Source organism: Cydia fagiglandana, chromosome 1, assembly GCF_963556715.1.
Source record: "Cydia fagiglandana chromosome 1, ilCydFagi1.1, whole genome shotgun sequence".
Lineage (NCBI taxonomy): Eukaryota > Metazoa > Arthropoda > Insecta > Lepidoptera > Tortricidae > Cydia > Cydia fagiglandana.
The window spans coordinates 9,416,187-9,438,266 of record NC_085932.1 but is presented as its reverse complement, the minus strand read 5'-3'; the positions used below and the strand labels follow the sequence as shown (position 1 = coordinate 9,438,266).

Below are 22,080 nucleotides of genomic sequence, written 5' to 3'. Positions count from 1 at the left end.
ATGGGCCACGTTTCTTTCGGTTCTACTCAAACATCAAGACACGAATAGGTTAGGTTGATGCAACGCTCGGTGATATTGCTCTAGAGCCGTTCCTTGTGAAACAGAAAATAAAATAAAACATCACGTACTGAAGTAGAAAAAAACACATTCGGCAACTTTGGTTTGAGCTAACACATAGGGCTGTGAGAGATTTTGGATAAAATCTTTAAATGATCGTGTAGGAGAAAGGATGGGGTAGACTGATACTTTGCTTGAAATAATGAAAAAAAATCTATTAATTTTTGAAATGTTTAACAAGTGCGATGAATGATATGATCAGAATAGAAACTATTTTAGGCTTAGTCATTACGAGATCATTAGTGTCAATTTGTATTAATTTTGAGTCATTGCATCAATCTACTCCGTCCCTCTACTTCAGCTAGGTGTCACAGACATGGACAGCGTGCGCGCCCGGCGCCACATTGAGGACAATCAGCCAAACATATCCGAAACATAAAGGTGCCTCGAGAGCCAAGACACCGGTGTAAAGTAAACGCAGGACATAAGCCAGCCACGGCATGCGCAAAAAAACTTGCTCCATCAAATGCGTGAGGTCGGCCACTCATTCCACTAAATCTAGAGTTGTGACGCGCAATGCATGTTCTGTGTCGACATTGATAAGGCACGAGTAGGTAAGTAGGTACTAAACGTTCTCTTAAAGCGCGCGCATGGCTCGAGTGAAGCAGAATATGCATTGTTTACGGGGTCTTAACAATTAGGTACAAGACAATCTAAATCACTTCGCTGTCATAACTCATATCGCATTTGTATTCACGGCGATATAAATTATAGAAAACGATATTTTGTATATTACAGTTCCTAACACATTCCACATGAGGTGTTTGTATAGCAGCACAATAATCTAACAAAACAAACATATTTTACATTTATTTCATTCAACGATGATAACATTCTCGATGTGATATAACATTCAAGCTATTAAGCGGATGCATGGATCATTAGAAAATAAAGAAAATAAGCACATCGAGTTAATATGCGATCATCGTATGAAAGTGAAACATGTAGACTGACTCTGGTCTCTAACTCGGACTTACGTCCCGTCGGTTGCCCCTGTTTCCTCCGGTATGATTCCCCGGGTAGTGCGTTTGTCCATTGTTCATCATTTGTTTGTCGTTTGGTTCGAAGATTAACATCTATCATGTAACTTGTATTAATAACAAAGATACATAATATTACATAATTTAATCACATCACTTTCGGAAATTCCAACCTAACTACAGTAAAACTAAAAAAAAAACATATCTAAAATGATTATGAGTTTATTAAATGATGTAGGTAATAGATTCACACTCACCGTCGGAAAACAGTTTCCTCCGAGCCGTTCTTGCAACTTTTGCGTCCTCTGGTTTGACAATATTCCTGAATGGCTGGTTTAACGCGACGATATGCATCGAGAAACCAAATACAAATATCGCTAACACTGCGAGAAACCTTCCCAAGTCTTTCATGAGATCACCTATAATAATGGCCCATGGCCCGAACAAATGATGGAATGACAAGAAATCCAGGATTTGAACACAAGCTAGTAAAAATGATAAGGCGAAACACTGATTTCTACAGTACATTAGAGTTGGCCAGTATTTTTTTTCGACAAATATCCAGCCCACGACATGCGCTGCTACCCCTATCATACCCAACATTAATACTGCTATTTTAATCCACCCTAAGCCTGATTTGTCACTGGGGTTAGTTAGCTCGAACAAAAGAAGACCGCTCAACCAGATGAGCAGCATCCACTCGTACCATCTCGGTACTAAACTTTCCCTAAATATAGAGTTATAAATGGGCGTAATTGCCACTAAAGCTAACAGTATCATGAGGTAAATGTGAGAAGTCAAATATGACATGAACTTAATAATTGGGACCTTATTGTATTTTAAAATTGGAAGAGAAAACACCATCCAAACAGGTGGACAGATTATAAATGCGAAAAAAAGGAACATAATTTTGATGCCAGTCCATTTGAGGCTCCCTCTCCAGAGTTCCTGAAACAATACAGATGTATAAAGTAGTAATTTATTCACGGTGATGTTCTTGAGTGAGCATAACGTTCTTTGTAACTTAGAAAAAGTTACCTATATTTTACCTGCAGATATCTTTGAACAACTGTGTGAGCAATGACTTCTTTTTGTTCATTCTCAATGAGAACATCGAGGAATTCGATGTTTCGGTTGTCGGTGGCGGTGAGGATGTGCCCGGCGGAGTCCGCGCCCGCCGCGAGCGCCAGCAGCTCGGTGGCCATCGCCTCGCATTGTTTTCCCGCGGCGATGAGGTCTTTGGCACGCTCCTTTTCCTGTTACGGACACACAATGCATGTTAAATACTTGATGCTATCTGCACGTATCTAACTACACTATGACAAGGTCCCCAGGTACAAACAATCACATTACCTTAGTAGATAAATTAATGTAGATGTTGGATAACTTAGCGGCTGTATCAACGGGCGCCGGTGAAACTAGCACGAATTCCTCTATTGGTATATTGTTGTGATTTTTTGAGCACACCATGAGGTTGTAAACGAATCGTTTGTCGTCCATTAAAGATTGTGTGTCATGCTCTTTGTGTAACAGGTACTCAAGGACGTCGTTGTGATTTTCAGATGCGGCGAACCATATAGGTGCACAATTTAGATTCGTTTCACTTTTAGGTGATGCCCCAGATTCGCATAGAAGTTTGACAACGTTGAGGTGCCCGGCTTTCGCTGCACAGTGTAATGGCGTCCAACCGTTTTTATCTGTGGCATTGATTTCTGCGCCCTGGCCGAGTAACACCTCAACCATCTGGTAATGTCCATGGGTAGAAGCTATATGCAACCCAGTTTTTCCATGCCGATCTGTGCTTTGTAGTAACTCCGCCGATCTACTGAGTAAAAGACCGACGATCGACATATGCCCACCGAAGCACGCAAGATGAAGTGGATTATAGCCCTGAAAAAAATTCGACACTTGTTTAAATTAGTTATATTTAATATTATATTAATCAACAGTAAAACGATAAACATTGACACTGACATTTTCTGTACTAGCGGCGTCCACTTGCACTCCCGCCGAGTTGAGTAGTAATCGCACAACGTTTTCGTTGCCGTTGTAGGCCGCCAGATGAAGTGGAGTCAGTCCGGACTCTGATCCTAGTACGGGAACTAGGGATACACCGGTTGGGGCTTCTGACTTTACAGTCCCCGGAACATAGGACAGCAGCTCGCGAACGGTTTCTGTGAAAATCAATAATTGATATTATAGAGCACAAGCTGCACGGTTCTAATACATTTTGCAATATTTTAAAAAACAAAACTAAGTACCAGCTTGTCCGTAATATGCTGCTATGTGTAATGGAGTAAGGCCCAGCTTTTTACTCGATATCTTCAAAGTGTTTGTTGACCTCATAACATCTAATACATTAGTATGTCCATGTTCAGCAGCTAAATGTACAGCGGTGAGGCCTGCTTTGTTCTCATCGGTACAAGATGCACCCGCTCTTACGAGGACTCGGACCACGTCTGCATGCCCTCCCTCTGCGGCCAACTGCAGCGGAGTAGATTCGTTCAATTTATTACGGGCGGAAATAACACCAGTCCGATCGAACTTCATGAGTTCTTCAATAACTTTCACTGAACCTTGAATAGCAGCTATATGTGCGCATGTATTGCCGTCCTTTGTAGTGGCCATTACTAGGTTTGGATGTTGCTGTAAAAATAACTGCACGACCTCTGAATAATTGTTTTGTGCAGCGGCATGTATGGGTTTCTGACCTAATTCATCAGTAGCATCGATATTTGCCCCGAGCTCTAACAAAAGCTTACAAACTTCTATTTGTCCGCTAGCCGCAGCTAGATGTAACGGCGTTTGCTTTTTTAGTGTAAGCACATCTATCATGGCGTTATGGTCTCGTATTAAAAATTTCACTAAGTGCGCGTACCCATTCATTGCTGCCAAGTGCAGTGCCGTTCTTCCGTTTCTGGCTTTAGAATTGATAAAGGCTTTATTGGTTAAAAGTGCATCGCAGACTTGTAAATAACCGTGTTCAGCTGCTAAGTGCAAAGCAGATCGCCCTTCTACGTCGAATACATCTACCCTGGCATGGTTGGATAATAGTGTACTGACCAGTTCCATATGTCCTTTATGACATGCTATGAGAAGCGGCGTCCAACCGACAGAGTTTTGTTTGTTAAGAGCTCTACCAACGTCAGCAGCTGACATATGTGTTATCATTTCTGTCATCACATCATTATTTCCCGCAATCGCACAAAAGTGAAATGCCGTTTCATGATTATGTTTTGTTATAAGGGTTACATCAGCTCCATTTTCTATGAGGCATTTGACAACTTCTCTGTCAGCTGCGGGAATTTTTACTTCTTCCTTTTTGATTTTGCAAGCGTAGTGAAGAGCGCTTGCTCCATCATCATCTACGGCGTCCAAGTATGAAGTCGCGACGCTTTCGCCTTTATGTTCCTTCACGAACTCTATGAGGTGGCGTACGACGTCCGGTTGACAACTTCTGCAAGCCATGTGAAGAGGCGTTTCTCCAGTCTGAAAGTTATCATAATTTTGTCATTTCTTGTTAAATCTTTTAATGTTAGCATAATAAAACTATTAGCAACACTAAAAATTCTTGCCTTAGTCTTCCTTAACGGGTCTCCTCCATCTTCTAATAAAAGTACCAAAGTTGCCAAATTTCCATATCTAGCTGCCACATGAACCGGTGTCATTCCATCCTCGGTTGCTTTGTTCGGCCCGGCTCCAGACTTTAAAAGCATCAATGCGCACTTATCACCTGAAAATTTGTATTAAATTGTTAATAATTAAAATATTAAATTGTATTAATGTCTCAACCATTTGATTGTATCTTACTAACTATATCTACAAGAACGACAGTAGTAGTATACCTTCAGGTATTCTCGCAGCTATGTGTAAAGGCGTTTCTCGCTGTTTCCCTCCTCTAATGTGAACGTCAGCTCCATAACCGAGTAAGGTCTCCACCACAGCAGGTTTGCAGGATTCCACTGCTATGTGAAGAGCCGTGTAGTTATCCTACACATTGGAAATGGTAAGCATATAATATTTATATTTAATAAAATATTTAGATAACTAATGTAAAAGTATGTATCTTACATTAGTGGTCACGTCCACGCTTTCCCCCTTTTGTAGGAGGGTGTTGATGATTCCAACATGTCCATAGCGTGCCGCTGTATGTATGCTGCGGGCTCCATCCTGTAAAATCCAAATAAGGATATTCGGTTAGCGCAGTTGGTCATCAAAACCGTCGTTTTGCATGACTTCTTTGCTTTATTCGTCTTATAGGCCGTTTGGCCTATCTTTATCATATTTTTGGTTATTCATGTTATTGTATACTAGCTTTTGCTTGTTGTAGCTTGTAGGCGCTGGCCTAGCGGTAAGAGCGTGCGATTTTCAATCCGGATGTCGCCGGTTTAAAATCCCGGCTCGTACCAATGAGTTTTTTGGAACTTTGCCAAATATCATTTGATAGGTATTTATAGTCGCACCAATAAAAGTCTGCAGCGATTTTGATAGCCCACGCAGTGCAAGTGTCATTTTAAACGTCAAACTTCTATGAAATTATGACGTATAAATAACACTTCCACTGCGTGGGCTATCAAAATCGCTGCAGACTTTGTACGGTCTAACTCTACCAGTCGCTTTTCTTTTCGGTGAAAGAAAACATCGTGAGATAACCAGACTAATCCCAATAAGGTCTAGTTTACCCTTTGGGTTGGAAGGTCAGATGGCAGTCGCTTTCGTAAAAACTAGTGTTTACGCCAATTCTCGGGATTAGTTGTCAAGTCGACCCATGAGCCGTAGCAAAATGTCGGGACAACGCGAGGAAAAATGATAAATGAATGTATACTAGCTTCTGCTCGCGCCTTCATCTGCGTGGGATTATGATGAAAATTGATAAAGACTATCCTATATGATATACAGAGATATCTTTCCTCGTAAATAATGTATGGAAATGACAGCGTTTCGTTTCGTTTTTTGACAACGATTGACAACGTGGCTACGCCCCCCGACCCTTTAATGTAACGATGTCAGGCAGCAGCAGGACAGGCAGACACACAGACAGGCTTACTTCGCATAAATAATATTAGTAGGGATTCACAGAATTCAAAAATCATCAAACCTTGTTAGGCATATGGAGATAAACTCCTTTCTTGAAGAGCATCATAGCGCAGTCGGCGTGGCCATTTAGGGAGGCGATGTGCATGAGCGTGCTGCCGTCCTTCGTGCGCTCGAAGATAGACGCCTTGAACTTGTCCGCCAGCAGCTCGATGATGGCCGCGTGCCCGTTCTCCGCCGCCAAGTGCATCGGAGTCCGGTCTGCAATTGATAGGGTTACATTGTTTTAGTTCAAGCTTCTAAGATGTTCAAGACAGTTTGAATTTGGCAGAATTTACCTTCATTATCAGCAATGGCTGCATTAGCCCTGACTCCGTAGAAGTACTTGACGAGCGGCTCGTCGCCCTCGGCGGCGGAGATGTGCAGGGCCGTCATGCCGGCCTCGTTGGTGGCGTCGATGGCGGCGCCGTAGTCGACGAGGATGCGCGCCATGTCGACGTCGCGCCGGCGCGCTGCCAGGTGCAACGCCGTGTCGCCGGCGGGCGTCGATGCCTGACAATATAACATCCAGCTTTATTGTAAATAGGGACCTACGCGAAGTACCGATCACGGATGTGTCCTACTAATGTGCCAAAAATACATGTACTTAATTCTTTCATCGAAATCAATGAAACCGCAGAAGTTTCATATTAATACCAATTACGCTTGATTTTTTTCCGATTGGCTGAATTAATTGAATAAATAATGTAAATTTCAGCGTTCGATTGTGTAGCGTGCTAATTGATGTTTTCGCTAATTAATCGATTTAAATTTGATTTGATTATTGTAGACAGGAATAAAATAAGTTTTTGGCAAAAATTTCATTTTTGGTAAGTACAAGTTTTTATCGCTGACTGTACTTTTCTTTCCACAGGCAACTAATGCTCATCGAGACAATTCTAAAAACCCCAAACACAATTAGGTTTCGTTGTTTTATCACATAGTTCCTATAGCCAACTCCGGTCTCCATCATCAGATCAGCTCGATGACACCATAATATTGCATTGTCACCCGACTTACGACTTACGTATGCAAAATTTCAGCTCAATCGGAAACCGGGAAGTGGATCAACTTTAACTTGCAAGATTTGATTACACACAGACAGACGACGGTCAGGTGAAACTAAATAAAAGCTTGTAATAAAATAGCTATAATTGGTGTACAAATACAAACTGAAATAACGTAATATACGAAGGAAAAGTGACCAAGGGCTTCAGTGCCCAGGGCTGGAAATGAACCAGCGTTCTTCTGCTATCGGGACAGGTGTCTACTTGAAATTAACACAAATTAAATTAAGTAGGTACTTTCAAAAAGTACCTACTAATAGTATAGTTAGTATAGGTAGTATTTGTTTCTACTAATTGGTGTAATTATAAGCTTACCTTATTTTTGCGGTTTGTGTTTTTATTGCGTTTAGTAATTTGCTCAACTTACTAATAAAAACAACCAGGATAATAAAAGTATTTTTAAAAAGCTATGCAAACCTACCGCCTTTGCAGCGATTCGTGACACGAACATGTACGGGCTCAAAAGTGTTCGTAGGTACTTAAAGTGCAAGAATATTGATTGTGAGTATTGTGACCTTAAGCATATGAAGGCGTTAATGCAAAGCGTAGGCAAAGCACAAGTAATTACCTTCCTAGAACAAACATCTAGAAGAATTACCGATTGTAATAACATTTTTATTGACTTTATATGCAAATGTGGAATTTTACCCCAATATGTTTCTGTCATTATTTTTGATGAGTTGTTATCGGTCTTTCATACTGGCACAACACAAAAAATACACTTTGAATAAGACAATAACAACTACAAGAGCAATTGACGCAGCGTAATTAAATTCTTGAAAACCTATTCTTGAAAATAGGGGATGCACACTCAAACGAACTTTTAAATTTTAATCCTGTCGGTTAACAACATTAGAAGATCAATTAAGTGGTATTTGACGTTAGTTTTGTAACTAGTTCAGGCTTGTTTACATTATTTTTAATTTCTATAGACACCTTTGAAATATAGACAGCCATTTTTAGGATGTAGGTGAAGCAGCGCCTCTAAAAGACAAGTTCGTGTGTTGTGTTCAAAACTAATATTGCTCCGTGCGATTTGTTAGGCGTCAATCGAAAGGGCTTACCTTGAGCTGTTCCGCGGTCTGTGCGCTGAGAAGCTCGCGCACCATGCTCTGGTTGCCCGCCTCCACCGCCAGCAGGAGCGGGATCTTGCCCCTCTGCAACACCACGTCGCGAATTAACTTTTTCCATTCCTTCTGTCTAGCTCTTTCCTTGTTCAACTCTATGAAACTGAGTTCAAGCTTCTGCAAATCTTTCGGCTGCAGAGCCGAAGTGCCTGGCGGGCTGCGGGCGCCGGCGCCGCGCAGCAGATTCGCACTTCGCGGGGGCTCCGGCCTGCCGTCAGACATTATAGGCACCGGGCTCGTGCCAAACCCGCACTGAAGTGAATGCAGTTCCCATACAGTGCAGTTTACTCACGGCTGCGGCGAGGCGCGGCACGAACCGGCCGCTAACTGCCACACCACAGACAATACTTCCAAAGTTATGTGCAATCTTCGTATACGGGGAATGCCAAATCGATCGACTATCGTGCTTCACATTCAATTCCGATGCATGCAAAATTGGAAACACAGCGACGGATCACTGACGGGGGGTATACGTACGTGGTCCTCCATCGAGCCAGTCTACTAGTGCCCGGGCACGAGTCGGGGCATAGCGGAGGTCTCGTCCAGCTCGCGCCCAGGGACTGACTGAGACTTGTTGTATTATAATAAGTAATTTTGAAATTCAGTTCTGACGTTGTAACTAATATTCCGCGCCTAATTTGCATTGTAAATTCGTGTTGTGACGTTTGCCCGTAGGCTAAAGCTCGCGGATCTTAATTAGCTAGTTTCTATTCGCAAGGGAGGCATGTTTTACTACGGCGGGGGCATATGTCCTTGCGGTCTCGTGTACTTTCTTGTTTCGATTTCAGATTATAGGAACAAGTAATTAATTTTAGTCAGACTGTATAGTGCGTGTAGGTGAAAACTCGGCTAATACAAAAGTTTTATTAGTTTTTATTCATTTACGACATTACGGGTCTCGAGCTAGAAGGGGCTTTGTTTACAGTGGAGGGCGTTTTGGGAGGTAGTTCCTGAACGCGGCGGATGGCGGTGCCAGGCGACGCCGCTGCACGCGATGCCGCGACTAACGTTGCACCGCCACCCAATCTGTCTGCGAAGCTTCTCGATTAAACAACTCTATTTCAATTACGTACAATGCAATTTCCTTTACTTTTAGTCAAATTTGAAGTGCTCATGTAGCGTTTCGTTCATTTCGTTCAATTTGGAATCTGCATATCGGTCTATCATTTCAGGTTTATTTGTTAGACGCATGATAAATGACTATACTTAGGTATGTAACGAACTTTTAAACGTCCCTTAACAAATTCTTGGATTCTACACCGACTGCATAGGTACTTATATGAGTAGGTACTTACACAAACACAAAGCAGTTAGTTTCGGTTGGTAAAACACGAAAAAAGTTTCTGCAATGAATGAGATAGTCAGGGCAATGAACCGTACCTTATATATACATAGGTACCTACAATGCCGAAATGGAAATACCAAAACTTTTTATATTGATATCTTTAGAAATAGTAAGAATTTGATGTAGAAACGGGGAGCCCATAAACGTTAGTCAGTCAAGCTCATTTGACTTGCCATTTTATTACTTTACCTTCCGAACAGAGTTATAATCATATAATAAAATAACCAAGGAATACATACCGTTCGTTCATTTAAGCCTTTAAGCACTTCAAAATGTTGTCACCTTAAGTTACCTACGTTTCGTTTGAAACGGTTTTGAAAATAACCCTATTCACCTTATGTTTTAGGTGACGGTTTATTCGACATTTTTCTTTAAATAATGCTACACTTACTCCGTCCGCTCGCAGCCGTATGTCCTTCCCCGCCGCCGTGAGCAGGGCCCGAAGGATGCTGGTGGCCGTGCCGGTCTGCCTGCTGGCCACGAGGTGGACCGCTGTCTGTTGTCGGCTCTATTACAAACAAAACTATATTAGTATTTTGCCAGTAACTAATTTATCTTATTGCAGTACGTAGATGTAGTGAACTTTCTGCAGTGCCGACCATTTACTCGTATATTCTTTGACTTAAACTGTAAAATAAATGATAATTAAGTGAAATATTCCTTAGGCACGAGCGGCCAGATTTTCACATTACTAAAATAGTTTCCATGAGGTAAAATTACATTATATTTTAGAATATAGGTTTAAGAAAGAACTAAAGACAATGGGCACATTTACCCTTCAGACAAAAAACGGACGGTTTAACTTTTTAATTTGTTACAAATCAAGAGCTTACCCCTCCGGTGGCAAAAGGATCAACCCCTCGCTTGGAGAGCAGCAGCTTAACGATGTCCTCACGGGAGTACATCGCAGAGATGTGCAACACATTGTAGTTGTCCTGCCGAAAACAAAATTAGATAAATGAAATCTAGAATTTGGACACAAACTATTACAGTCAGCAGCAGAAGTTGCTAAGCGGCGTAGGTGTTCATAATGATCTTGACGCGACTTTATTGTTAAGAGAATAAGAGCGTGTCAAGGTAATTATGAACACCTCGCCCGCTTATCAACTTCTGCTGCTGACTGTACAGTGACGTTTTCGTGTTGTGTTAAGATGTCCGAATTTTAGGTATGTATTTAAGAATTGTTGATATAACATTCGGACTTTATAACAAAATCTCATTATAGTAACGGCACCATTAATGTCATGACATCTGGGAGACCGAGCTTTGCTCGGAAAACATATAAAACTCGAAAATGCGCGTTTTTCCAGGGATAAGACCCAGCTAGATCGACTTATCGGCCCCGAAAACTCCTATATAGCAATTTTCATCGAAATCGTTAGAGCCGTTTCCGAGATCCCCAAAATATATATACAGGGTGATTCAGGAGACGTGAGCAGGACTAACACTGCACATTTCGTAAATTATAAGCAACTGTTTCGTATCAGTATTAGTGAGGTTAACGTTAATTTTCTAGTCGTGTTGAAAAAAAAAGTTATTAATTTATTTACGACATGCATCGTCACCCTACAGTTAGAATACTAAACTACCGATATTCTGTGTCAAATTGAATGTCATCACGGACTGGTTACTTTTGAAAACTCGTATCTCACTCAAGTTTGACAGTTTATTTTCTTCGTAATCATAATGCTGTCATTACGGTTAAAGAGGTTTAGGTATTTTTATTAATTAGGTCTTGTAGGGTGACCATGATTGTAGAGAATTAAATTTTCCCTCGCCAAAAAGTTAAAAAATAGGAAAAAGTGTGGTTGTTTCACCTAAATACGACGGTGATCGATCAATTATCAGTTACTGAGTGGGCAGGATTAGTCCTGCTCACGTCTCATGAATCACCCTGTATAAACAAGAATTGCTCGTTTAAAGGTATTATTAGATTTAAGAGAGGATCTCAAGTTAGAAAAAATTTACCCGGCTTGAAAGAGTGTATCATAAAATTTTGCTTTAAATTCCCTTAACATCTCAACAGGAAAGACGCGAACGAAGTAAGCATACCATAAAATGTGTATGACTCACGCTAGCCCAGACCATGCCCGGGCCGAGGCGTCCGATATGTCATTTTCTGGTATCGTCTCGGGTCGTCCCATTCGTTTTTCGTCAAGTTCTTAAATTAGTCCTATTCTGGTTTCGTCACTCATTCTACAGCCACCGACGATTGTAACGAATGTAGAATGAGTGACGAAAGCAGAATAGGACTAATTTAAGAACTTGACGAAAAACGAATCGGACGACCCAAGACGATACCCATTTTCGGTGACGGCTGATCGGTGATCACGTGGTGCTTTCCATAGAAAACGAAGCGCCGGACACTCCGGGTCGGCCCCGGCCCGGTCTAGCATGAGTCATTCTTTATTCTATGTTCAGAATATCTTGGAGCTAATATGTATAATCGCACAGAGTTGAGTCAAATAACAGAATCATATGCAATGACCTTAACAACAATAATTAGTCTTACCCTCTAACCCTGGCTTTAACTATAATGTAGGCATAATTTTGCGTTTGCGTGTGACCACCTTCGGGGTTTATAAGTGATGTCATTTGTGGAGTCAATTCATGAGTCAGTCGTGAGTAAGGATGTGGCATTTGACGCTGGTCAGCGCCCGGAAAAGTTAAGCCAAGCGATAAGAAATCAAATTGCTGTGTCTGAGAACTTCGTGGCGTGCAGCATTATACGTCACTTTACCTCATTGTAGTCGGCATAAAATTGTTTGATATATGTTCACTCACTCACTAATGTATTTATTATGATTTGCTCGGTATAATATTTATATGATTATACAGAATAATATCCTTGCAAATAATACTCTCATGTTTATACAACTAAAAATTCTAAAACAACCTGGGTTAGTAAGCTCTGTCGGCTCTGACCCCTCTAGCCCTCTTTACACCCCAGTAAGGTTATTTAAACAATAAATAATAGTTAATGGCCTTTTTATATGTATTAATTAATCAATTAACAGATTATTTACAGACAACATTACAAAGCCTTTACCTGCAAATGCTTGTTACGCAGTTAGGTACTGACGGCTACGCCGTAGACTTCTACGATTTGATTGGAGTTCGTAGCGTCGTCTCATCTCTTCTCTGTTCAATTTCACTGACAAGGAAGGGTACCCAACTGTCCGACTCCGATTTGATTTATTTTGATATATGTTATAGAGTAGTCTAAAATAACGGACACGTATTTTTTTTTAGCTGCCCAAACTCAATCTGTTAGGAGAAAATGGCCTTCAAAGTACTGAAAATTGACCAAACCTTCTAATTTCTGAGAAAAGATTTGTTCAAGAACATGAATAAAAAATGGGGACGTCTTTTGTCATTTCACCACAAAAAAATAAAATAAAAATAAACATGATAATAAATAGGGGGGCCTCTACGTGTTGGATCTATATCCCCACGCAAGCCTTACAAAAGACCGGGATTTATAGGCCCGTGAAATCCAAAAATATATTTTTATTGTTTTGTAAGTGTTTTTATATTTTACTTTTATATTCATATTATAAAAATACCTAACCTAAGACGAAAAATAAACAAAGATAATAAAATATATTTTTATATAAAAAATTAGTTTGTGGTGAAATGACAAAACACGTCCCCATTCTTTATTCATGTTCTCCAACATATAACGAAACCAGTAATTAATTATCAATTATTCTTTAACAAATCTCTTCTCAGAAATTAGAAGGTTTGGTCAATTTTCAGTAAGTACTTTGAAGGCCATTTTCTCCTAACAGGTTGAGTTTGGGCAGCTAAAAAAAATTATTGTCCGTTATTTTAGAGTACTCTATAACATATATCAAAATAAATCAAATCGGAGTCGGACAGTTGGGTACCCTTCCTTGTGAGTTAATTGTCAAATAGCTTTGATTGTTTTTATTTTTTTATTTCAAATTCAATATGTATCCAATCCACACTAATCCAATTTTCGATATCATTTTGATACGCGAATTGCACATTTGAGAATAAGTCCCCTATGTTATGGCAAGCAAGCGGCAAATTGCCTCTTTGTTCCACTTCTATTCGGCAAGACGTTGGTCGTAAGTAATTACCGGTGTGTACCAAATAGCCAGTACCCTGGGCCAGCCAATCGATATCGCACCTACTTTTTCATAACATGCAAAATTATGGCCACCACATTCGAGTAACCCAATTGCAGTATATTTATGGACACTCCGGTCTCCGGTATTAGGCACGCGTGCCATAGGTAAGTATATTGTTTAGTTTTCGTGCGTCACATAATTAAATACGATCTTTGATGCAATATAAATTTAAGGCGCATAATTATGTTCGTATGATTAAGTAAATGATATCTATATTGTCAAAAGAAAAGTGATTTTAGATGGTAGCTGAGTTATTTTGACGATTCGAATAGTCATTTTGCTTTTATTACAAGTAATGTACATTTGTTTAGATAAATTATTAGTGATGTGGTGATGCTATTGTATGTATTTCATGATGGGTAGTAGGTTCTAATTTAGATTGTATTGGACGGTGTCGTTATCAATAGATTATTCTTTAACGACGTGAATTAAAACTTGCAACATTATGGAACAGATCATTTGCTTCTGTAGCGTGATTACCTACTTGACTTGACAAAAGGCAGCCTAGACTAATGTTACCTATATTAGGCCTTAATCAATAAAATAACAAAACAAGTTAAAATAATATTTAAATCAATCGTCTGGTTACAACTATTAACCTTTGTCACTCTCCCTACAGTCCCAACTCTAATAAATGTAACAATACTTCACACGTGGAAATCCGTTTATAGTTGCAATTTCGGCTCCGGCATATAGGTAGTAGTGGTAGTAATAGGTATTAAAGAAATAGACAAATAATCAGACATACCAGTATCTACTATCATCTGCCCTCATTTGACATCATTTATGTATAACATTCTCCGTACTTATACATGGTGGCCTAAAAATGAGTGTATTCCCGTTGCCAGGGAGGTTTTGGGATCATACTCAATACTTTTACTATGGGACCAACCCCGAAATCGCGAAAAGTAATTTTGGCTGGTCCATTTTCTATGGCAGGGTACATTTTTTTCCGCGAGTTTGGGGTTGATCCCATAGTAAACGTTGCTCCCAAAATATATAATCACAAAACCTCCCTGGCAACGGGAGTGCACTTATTTTTTGGTCTCTGTGTATATTGGCGCGAGCGAGATGATGCGAGTAATAATCAATTTAATAATACCTTTTTTAAATTTGAATGTCGCTATTGAGCGCTCGTGGCGCAGTGGAAGGCGTGGCTGGCTTCGTCGCTTTGCTACAGGTAACTAAAAGTACATCCGTTCCACACCAATTTTGGGGAAAGCCACCTAGCGGTCTATTGGTTTGGATCAGCACAGATATTTCTGTGCTGATCGTAACAGACGCGTTTTGTTAGAGAGCGAGTCTTCTGTACCTAGTACTATTATTTATTCTGTGTTCGTGGTGTGGTAGGTCCTCGTACCATTTTCTAGTGTTTTACGAATACTTACATTGTTTCTCGCGCCGACGTCTGAGCCCAGCTCGATGAGCCGCTCCACGAAGGATGTGCGGTTGTCCTTCACTGCGTACATGAGGGGTGTCATGCCCGTGGCCTGCGGAATGGAAACAAATCTCTTATTAGTCGCCATTACAGTAGGTAAATCCATTATAATTATAAGAGAAACCTAAAACTAGGTACCTTAAAATTTGATTATTTCCAACATACCTACACTTATTTTCTTTAATGCATTGTAAATGACTTCCATAGGTGACACATTTTGAAAATATATACGAATTACTCGTAGGTAAAACTACTTATCTCTAGGTAAAAAATATCCCCATTTGAAAGCGAAATGTAGCCAAAATATCATCCGCGTTATAAAACTAATCTATATTGACATTTTTGACCCCTCGCCAAAATCGCCTCAGTAGTTAAGATTTTACAGTACAACACACGTCACCAACATACCCGATTATGATTTAAACAGACACCCACACATACACACAGCGAGTGTTATGATTTGTGATGAGTGTATAAGTATATTGGATGTATGTACTGTATCTGTATTTGCTATCATGGGAGATCAGATCACATTAAACAAAGTAGGTAAATATTATGACCAAACATAGCATTAATGATTTTTTTTGGCATATTAATTATAGTTGTTTGTACATCGAGTTAGGTACTCCGTCTTGTGACGGGTAAGACTATAAAAAAGGATCCGGGACGTGAGAGATTCATTAATAAGAATAATAAATGACATCGTACATGACACCGTAATGATACGGCGCCGGCCTTCCCTGACCTTAAGATTATTTCTGTTCAACACGTAAACAACTTTGATATCTAAATTAAATTTGAACCAATCTAATCTTGTGGTCGAATCATCACGGGTTAATATCACGTTTAATTCCGGTTCGCTCACTAACGGAAGACACGTATTTATAACATTTATAAATATTTACTGTTACGATGCGGACTGTCTGGAGCTTCTTTTCAGAGTTTTCGGGTTAAAGATATATTTATTATTCTCAAAAGAAATTAACATTTCACTTAATGAGACTTAAAAACTATTTACATACATGCCATGCAATTGCGCCCGTGAGCATTGAATTTATACTTAAATTATTTACATTATTTACAAATATCACAATAACAAAATTCACACAGACAATATAGTGGGTAATTATTGCACTTGTAATAAATAGAGGGACGGGTAGAATACAATATGCGCACGCACAGTGCACTTCGCGCTCGACTATTGCTAAGCGCCAGGGCCGGATTCAGGTGACGGGAATATTAGTGATAACATGGACCTTTAACTTGTTTTTAAAAATGTTAAATGATTCAACCTCTTTAATATTTTTTGGCAAACTGTTATATAACCGTGCTCCTTCAAATGTAATATTTTTATTACCATAGGCTTTAGTCCGGGGAAAGGGTACGGACAAATTATCCGCACTGCGAAGGATCCTTCGGCCTTTTTGTCTGTTAGTAACAAAAGCTGTTTGGCAGTGGATTTGTTTTTTTATGATCTTCCTGATTAAAATACATGTATTAAAATAGTATAACTGATTAAGGCTCATAATTTTAGTTTCCGCATATATGTTTTTAGTAGGAGTAAGGAAGTCATAGTGGAACAAAACTTTAATTAATTTATTTTGTGTAATTTTAATATCCTTTAAGTTAGTTTTAGCGGAACTACCCCATATTTCTATGAGGTAGTCCAAGTGTGATTTTACTAAGGAATTATAGATGTTGTAACGGACTTTGCTCGGGAGACATCTAACTCTTTTCTTGTATTTTGGACTGACCCCGCATGACCAATGTCCCTCAATTCTAGTTAACTTCTAGTCTTTATTTTGCTGCAATATCCTAATTATCATTACTTGTCAGTTCATTGTTCCCTGGCTCAAGTCATAATAATCTGAAAGCAGGTTTTTATATATAATATGTATGTTTACTATGTATATGTAAGTAAGTACTAATAAATATCAGTATGTACCTAAGTTTAGAATTAGTGCTATGTTATTTGGCATACCTACATATTTATATTTAGTACATATTTGAGACGAAACAGAAGCTGAATTTTATATATTTTAGGTAAATATACCCGTCTCGCTAACGGGAGCGGCACCTAAATCTAGTGTGAAGGACAAGGCGAAAAATCCCGCGTTCAAATCTCAAAAATAGAGATTTCGTACTCGACTGTTTCCTCCACCAAAACTTAACCAATCCTAACCAAATTTGAACGGCTCTAGCGCCTTAAAAAACAAAAATATCAAAAAAAGGTAAACGGTCCGACACAGATATTGACAATATTAATCTATGTTGATGAAAAATCATTGCTCTAGCATCAAAACCCACGGAGGAAACAGTCGAGTACGTTTGTATGGAGAAATGACCACTCCTGTTGGCTCTTAAGAATTTCTCTTATACCTATTGTAAACATTTCCCGTGCCTATTACTATTTGATCTCTGTTTGGACAAAAGGTCAACTGAATAAATTGTTTTATGATTATTTTGGACCAAACCGTATGAGGGACAAAATTAATAAATTCCACTAAATGAACATTATGAATTAGGTATTATAACGTCTTTAAATTTGCTAGCGTTAACTTTAACGCTATTTTCTTATACGACGGGAAAATTGCGTTTTAATTTGCATAGTTTTATTAATGTGGCTCATTAAGACAAGTCCTTGAGGCTGTCACGACGAGCTTCACGGAATAATCGCTGTTAATGTTTTCAGTTTAGAGTAGCAGAGCGGCCCGAGCTTCCGTGCCGATAACAAGCGGCCGAGCTGGCGTTCGCCGCGAGTTATACGCTCAAGCGGGCTTTACTTCGTTTTAGGAGGAGGTGGATAGGAAAAATTACTAAGCGCCACTTACACCAGTCCACTAACCCGGGGTTAACCGATTAAACCTGGAGTTACCACGCTTACCACTACAATTTGACACTGGGTTAACGGTTTAACCGCTGTATCACGGTTAGTGGGATAGCGCAAGTGCCATTGCCCTCTTATTTATAAAACTTTACAAGCCTCAAGTAGTTAATTTTTTTTTATCCCTTTTCTACAAATAAGACTAATTATTAAGTCTAATTGGTAGATAAGGACAAACGTCTAATAGGTAATTGACGTTGTAGTTCGTTTTTGAATAACACCATAACACTGCGTCCAAACAGGACACTTGTTTATTTCTAATATTTTATTTATTATTCTAACGAAAAATTTAAAAAAGTTACGATATATAAATATTTACGAACATTTTGATCGGAAAATTACGAGAACTGACAATTGTTATTAAGGTGAGGTATGCCCGGGGAAAATTTTCAGATTCTGTCAAATTACCCCATTTCACACACAAGCACGCGTCACGCACACTACCTCACTTTACCGGGACAGGTCAGTGACCCATCCTGTTTTTTTTAAGATGCAAATGAGAGTATTTTGTGTTTCGTCTTAACCACTAGCCTCCTTTGAGGAAGAGAAACTCTAAAAAGTTCCATTGAAAGAAGGAAGACAAAACAATATATTTTATCTTGCTCTCCTTGTCTGTTCATGTCACATGTGACGTACTTAAATGTAAATTAACTAAATAATCGAATTCATTAGATACTCGAACTAAATAAACCGAATAAATACAGAAGTCGTCAAATGAAAAACGTTATTTAGGTACTACTCTAATCAATAGGGCTTTCGATAAGGCACAAATCAATTCAATGACAATTTCATTAAAATCATATGTGTATTCCGATGATGTTATTATTATATAACTTACCTTAGCTTAGCTTCAGTTTGTATATATTTAGTTATACTACCTAGCTACTAAGAAAAAATTGCATGCTTCTTCAAGTGAAATGTAGGGGAGAGCGGGGACAAAAGTAACTGCGGGTGGAAAGTAACTATTGCTCTGTAGGTTTATCTAATAGACAAAATACCACTCCGCTGCTATTAAGTGATAGACAGTGGTGCCCCCTTCACTCAGTCAGCGCATTCAGTCGAAACGGTCGCCACGTGCTATTATATAGGTTGTGTGAGAGGACGCAACGTGATTTTTCGAATCTAAAGTACGTTTTTTGACTTTTAGTTATTTGATGTTTATGTTGTATTAAAATTCATACATTTTCTGAATATTTGCATATCCCCTAGAGTGGCATTGTCTGGCTCCCAGTCTCTATGGTGGCGGGGAGCCGGGAGACGGACAGTCATAACAAGCCGTTGAATGGCGGCGCCTCAGATTTAACGGTGGCTTGAGGTTGAGTGGCGCGGCCAATTTAGAAAAATATACGTCTAATGGCGTGGCCTCCATGGGTGGTCATCGCGAATTTGGCGTGTGTTAGAAATATGACCATTTCTTTAAAAATATGTATGAATGATATTAATTATGTATCATTGAATTCAGCATAAAATGGCTTATTTGATTGTATACCAATGAATTTCATTATATTTATGTGAATTATGCTGGACTTGATCAAATCTCATAATACCAATTTTTTTTTCTTTCATGTATAAAAATACGTATAATTAGGAAATAAAACAATTGATTGTAGAAAAAGCAGCCTTTATGACAAAACATTACATTTAACACGATTCACACAGTTTATTTCACTTTTTGTCACTGCGTATTCCATTTGTATACCTTTGTAAGGACAATGTTTTTAGCAAATAAATTTCTGGTTTCTAAATGTTCGCGGCTCGAGAGTCGGGTTCCTTAACCCAAAAAGAAAAAACGGAACCCTTATAGGATCACTCGTGCGTCTGTCTATCCGTTTGTCACAGCCAATTTGCTCCAAAACTACTGGACCAATTAAGTTGAAATTTGGTATACATATGGAAGTCTGCTACCCAAAGACGGACATGTAATATAAACAAATGAATTTTAAGTATAGGCGGCTATTTTAAGGGGAATATGAGTAAATTAGAAAACCAAGTTTTGCAAACCATATCGTGTTACATAATAAAAGGGCTTATTTTGAGGATCTATATATTTTTTTTATAATTTTATATGAAACAGTTTAAAAGTTATTTAAGAAAATAGGCAAAAAATGACCCCCCCTGCCTCTTATCTCCGATAAAATTGGGTCTAAAATTTTGAAAAAAAATACACAACCTTCTACCTCTAGATGACAGGAAAACCTATTAGAAATCTAGAGTCCAGCGTGAGTCGGACTTAAGAAAAAAAACGCGGTTGGGCTGTTTTAGGGACACAGCCGCAATTGTTTACGTGAAACTGAAACGTGGTGCGGACAGCTAGTGCGAAGGTCGATGGCCAAGCTCTGCGTTGGGCCGAAGGCCTGAAGCATCCGAGAGAGGTGCACCTCCACGCAAGGTCGAAGCATGAGCTTTAGGAGGTTAGTACTCAAACAGAACAAATAATTGGTTTAAGTACGAGTAGCTAAGTGAGAAGGCTGAACTGCCGTATATCGCGACCATCGAATTTCGCAAATTGCGGGGATTTTTCTTTTACACCAATGAAACCGTAGGTAATTAGAGTGACAGAGAGAAATGCCAGCAATTTGCGAACTTCGATTGCCGCGGTTATAGCCCTGTTATCTTGAATTAACAGAGATACGCCTAACAATGAAAAAAAATGTAGGCACTATGCTTAACATAATACTTGAACAAAAAAAACACTAAAAATGGGTAACTAACTATCCTAAGATAGCCAGCTGTGTGTGGACAAATTGAATAAACAGTTGAATGTACTTAAGAACTTCGCTTTGCTCGCTCGTTCAAAAATGTGTGCAGTACTGAACCCTTGGGACGCGAGTTCGACTCACACTTGACCGGTTTTTATTTTGATTTGATATGTCATATTATATTAAATTACAGCCCACTGTGTTTTGTTACTTTTGACCCACAACGTGTTACTTTCTGCACGCCAACGGGGTCATTAGTAACAAAAGACGATTTTTTTAAAACAAAATACGCAATTATAATGTTAGTCAAGACGTTAATGTACAGAACATGCACTGACGTTATATACGAGTATGACTACATTAAACTCATCAAAATAATAATGGTTAACCAGAAACTAAGGTCAAAGTACATAGTGTTACGTTTCTCCCCGCTCTACCCTACGCATCCAAAATTACTGTCCACCTATGTTCATCACTATATTTTTTGCAAATAAATATATCGTTATCTTTATCAATAAATAAAGTCCTGGCAGGGTGGAAATTTCATTTTGGCGGATTCTTTCTCTCTGCATCTGACTGTACCTACAGCTATTATGGCATTTTTTTGGTAAACTTACGGTTATATGTTCAGACTCTGAATCTCTATAGTTAATATTTAAGATATATGGACATATCGGTATCGGCATATTTAAGATATATGGTCCTTGAACTACGTCCAAAGAGAGGTATGGGAATGGGAACTGAGAATGACATCTCGCTTTGTGTGGTAGGGCACAGCACAGCGGATGTCATTCCAGATCTAGAGCAGAGCTCAACCTTACAGAAATCTGCAGCCAAATAACACTAGCACTAGACCCTACTCATAGTGTCCTTCCTGCCGGTGAGTATGGTTGCCAGTTATCGACGAGGGGTGCGGAGTGTTAGACTCGGCAACGCGCATGGAGTTGCAGGCATCCAAAGGCTACGAAGATTGCTTATCATCAGACGGGCCGTATGCTTGTTTGTCATCGACGAGGTATAAAATTAAATATGCACAGAATATCATTGAACGAAAAACTTTGTTTTATTTTATAGTAAATTAGTATAACACTCGATACATAGGCAATCACAAACCAGGCACCGCAGTGGTTTTGGGCTGTAAGCCTCGTAGGCCAGTATGTATAATGTATATCTCGGCCTCACAAGCCGCAAAA

The 22,080-nt window shown here is 39.3% G+C and overlaps 1 protein-coding gene across 1 annotated transcript in view; it reads right to left on the bottom strand.

The window, feature by feature from the left end:
* Positions 1-22,080, bottom strand: part of LOC134663975 (serine/threonine-protein phosphatase 6 regulatory ankyrin repeat subunit B) — a 49,391-nt gene that overhangs the window by 13,893 nt on the left and 13,418 nt on the right. Inside the window, exons 2-15 of the mRNA XM_063520535.1 lie at positions 15,255-15,356; positions 10,543-10,644; positions 10,101-10,217; positions 8,302-8,394; positions 6,470-6,683; positions 6,196-6,392; positions 5,169-5,267; positions 4,943-5,087; positions 4,673-4,830; positions 3,359-4,586; positions 3,072-3,271; positions 2,451-2,987; positions 2,147-2,353; positions 1,355-2,045 (exon numbers count right to left, since the gene is read on the bottom strand). Coding sequence (XP_063376605.1) covers positions 1,355-2,045; positions 2,147-2,353; positions 2,451-2,987; positions 3,072-3,271; positions 3,359-4,586; positions 4,673-4,830; positions 4,943-5,087; positions 5,169-5,267; positions 6,196-6,392; positions 6,470-6,683; positions 8,302-8,394; positions 10,101-10,217; positions 10,543-10,644; positions 15,255-15,356 — 4,090 coding nt within the window. The remainder of the gene's footprint in view (positions 1-1,354; positions 2,046-2,146; positions 2,354-2,450; positions 2,988-3,071; positions 3,272-3,358; positions 4,587-4,672; positions 4,831-4,942; positions 5,088-5,168; positions 5,268-6,195; positions 6,393-6,469; positions 6,684-8,301; positions 8,395-10,100; positions 10,218-10,542; positions 10,645-15,254; positions 15,357-22,080) is intronic.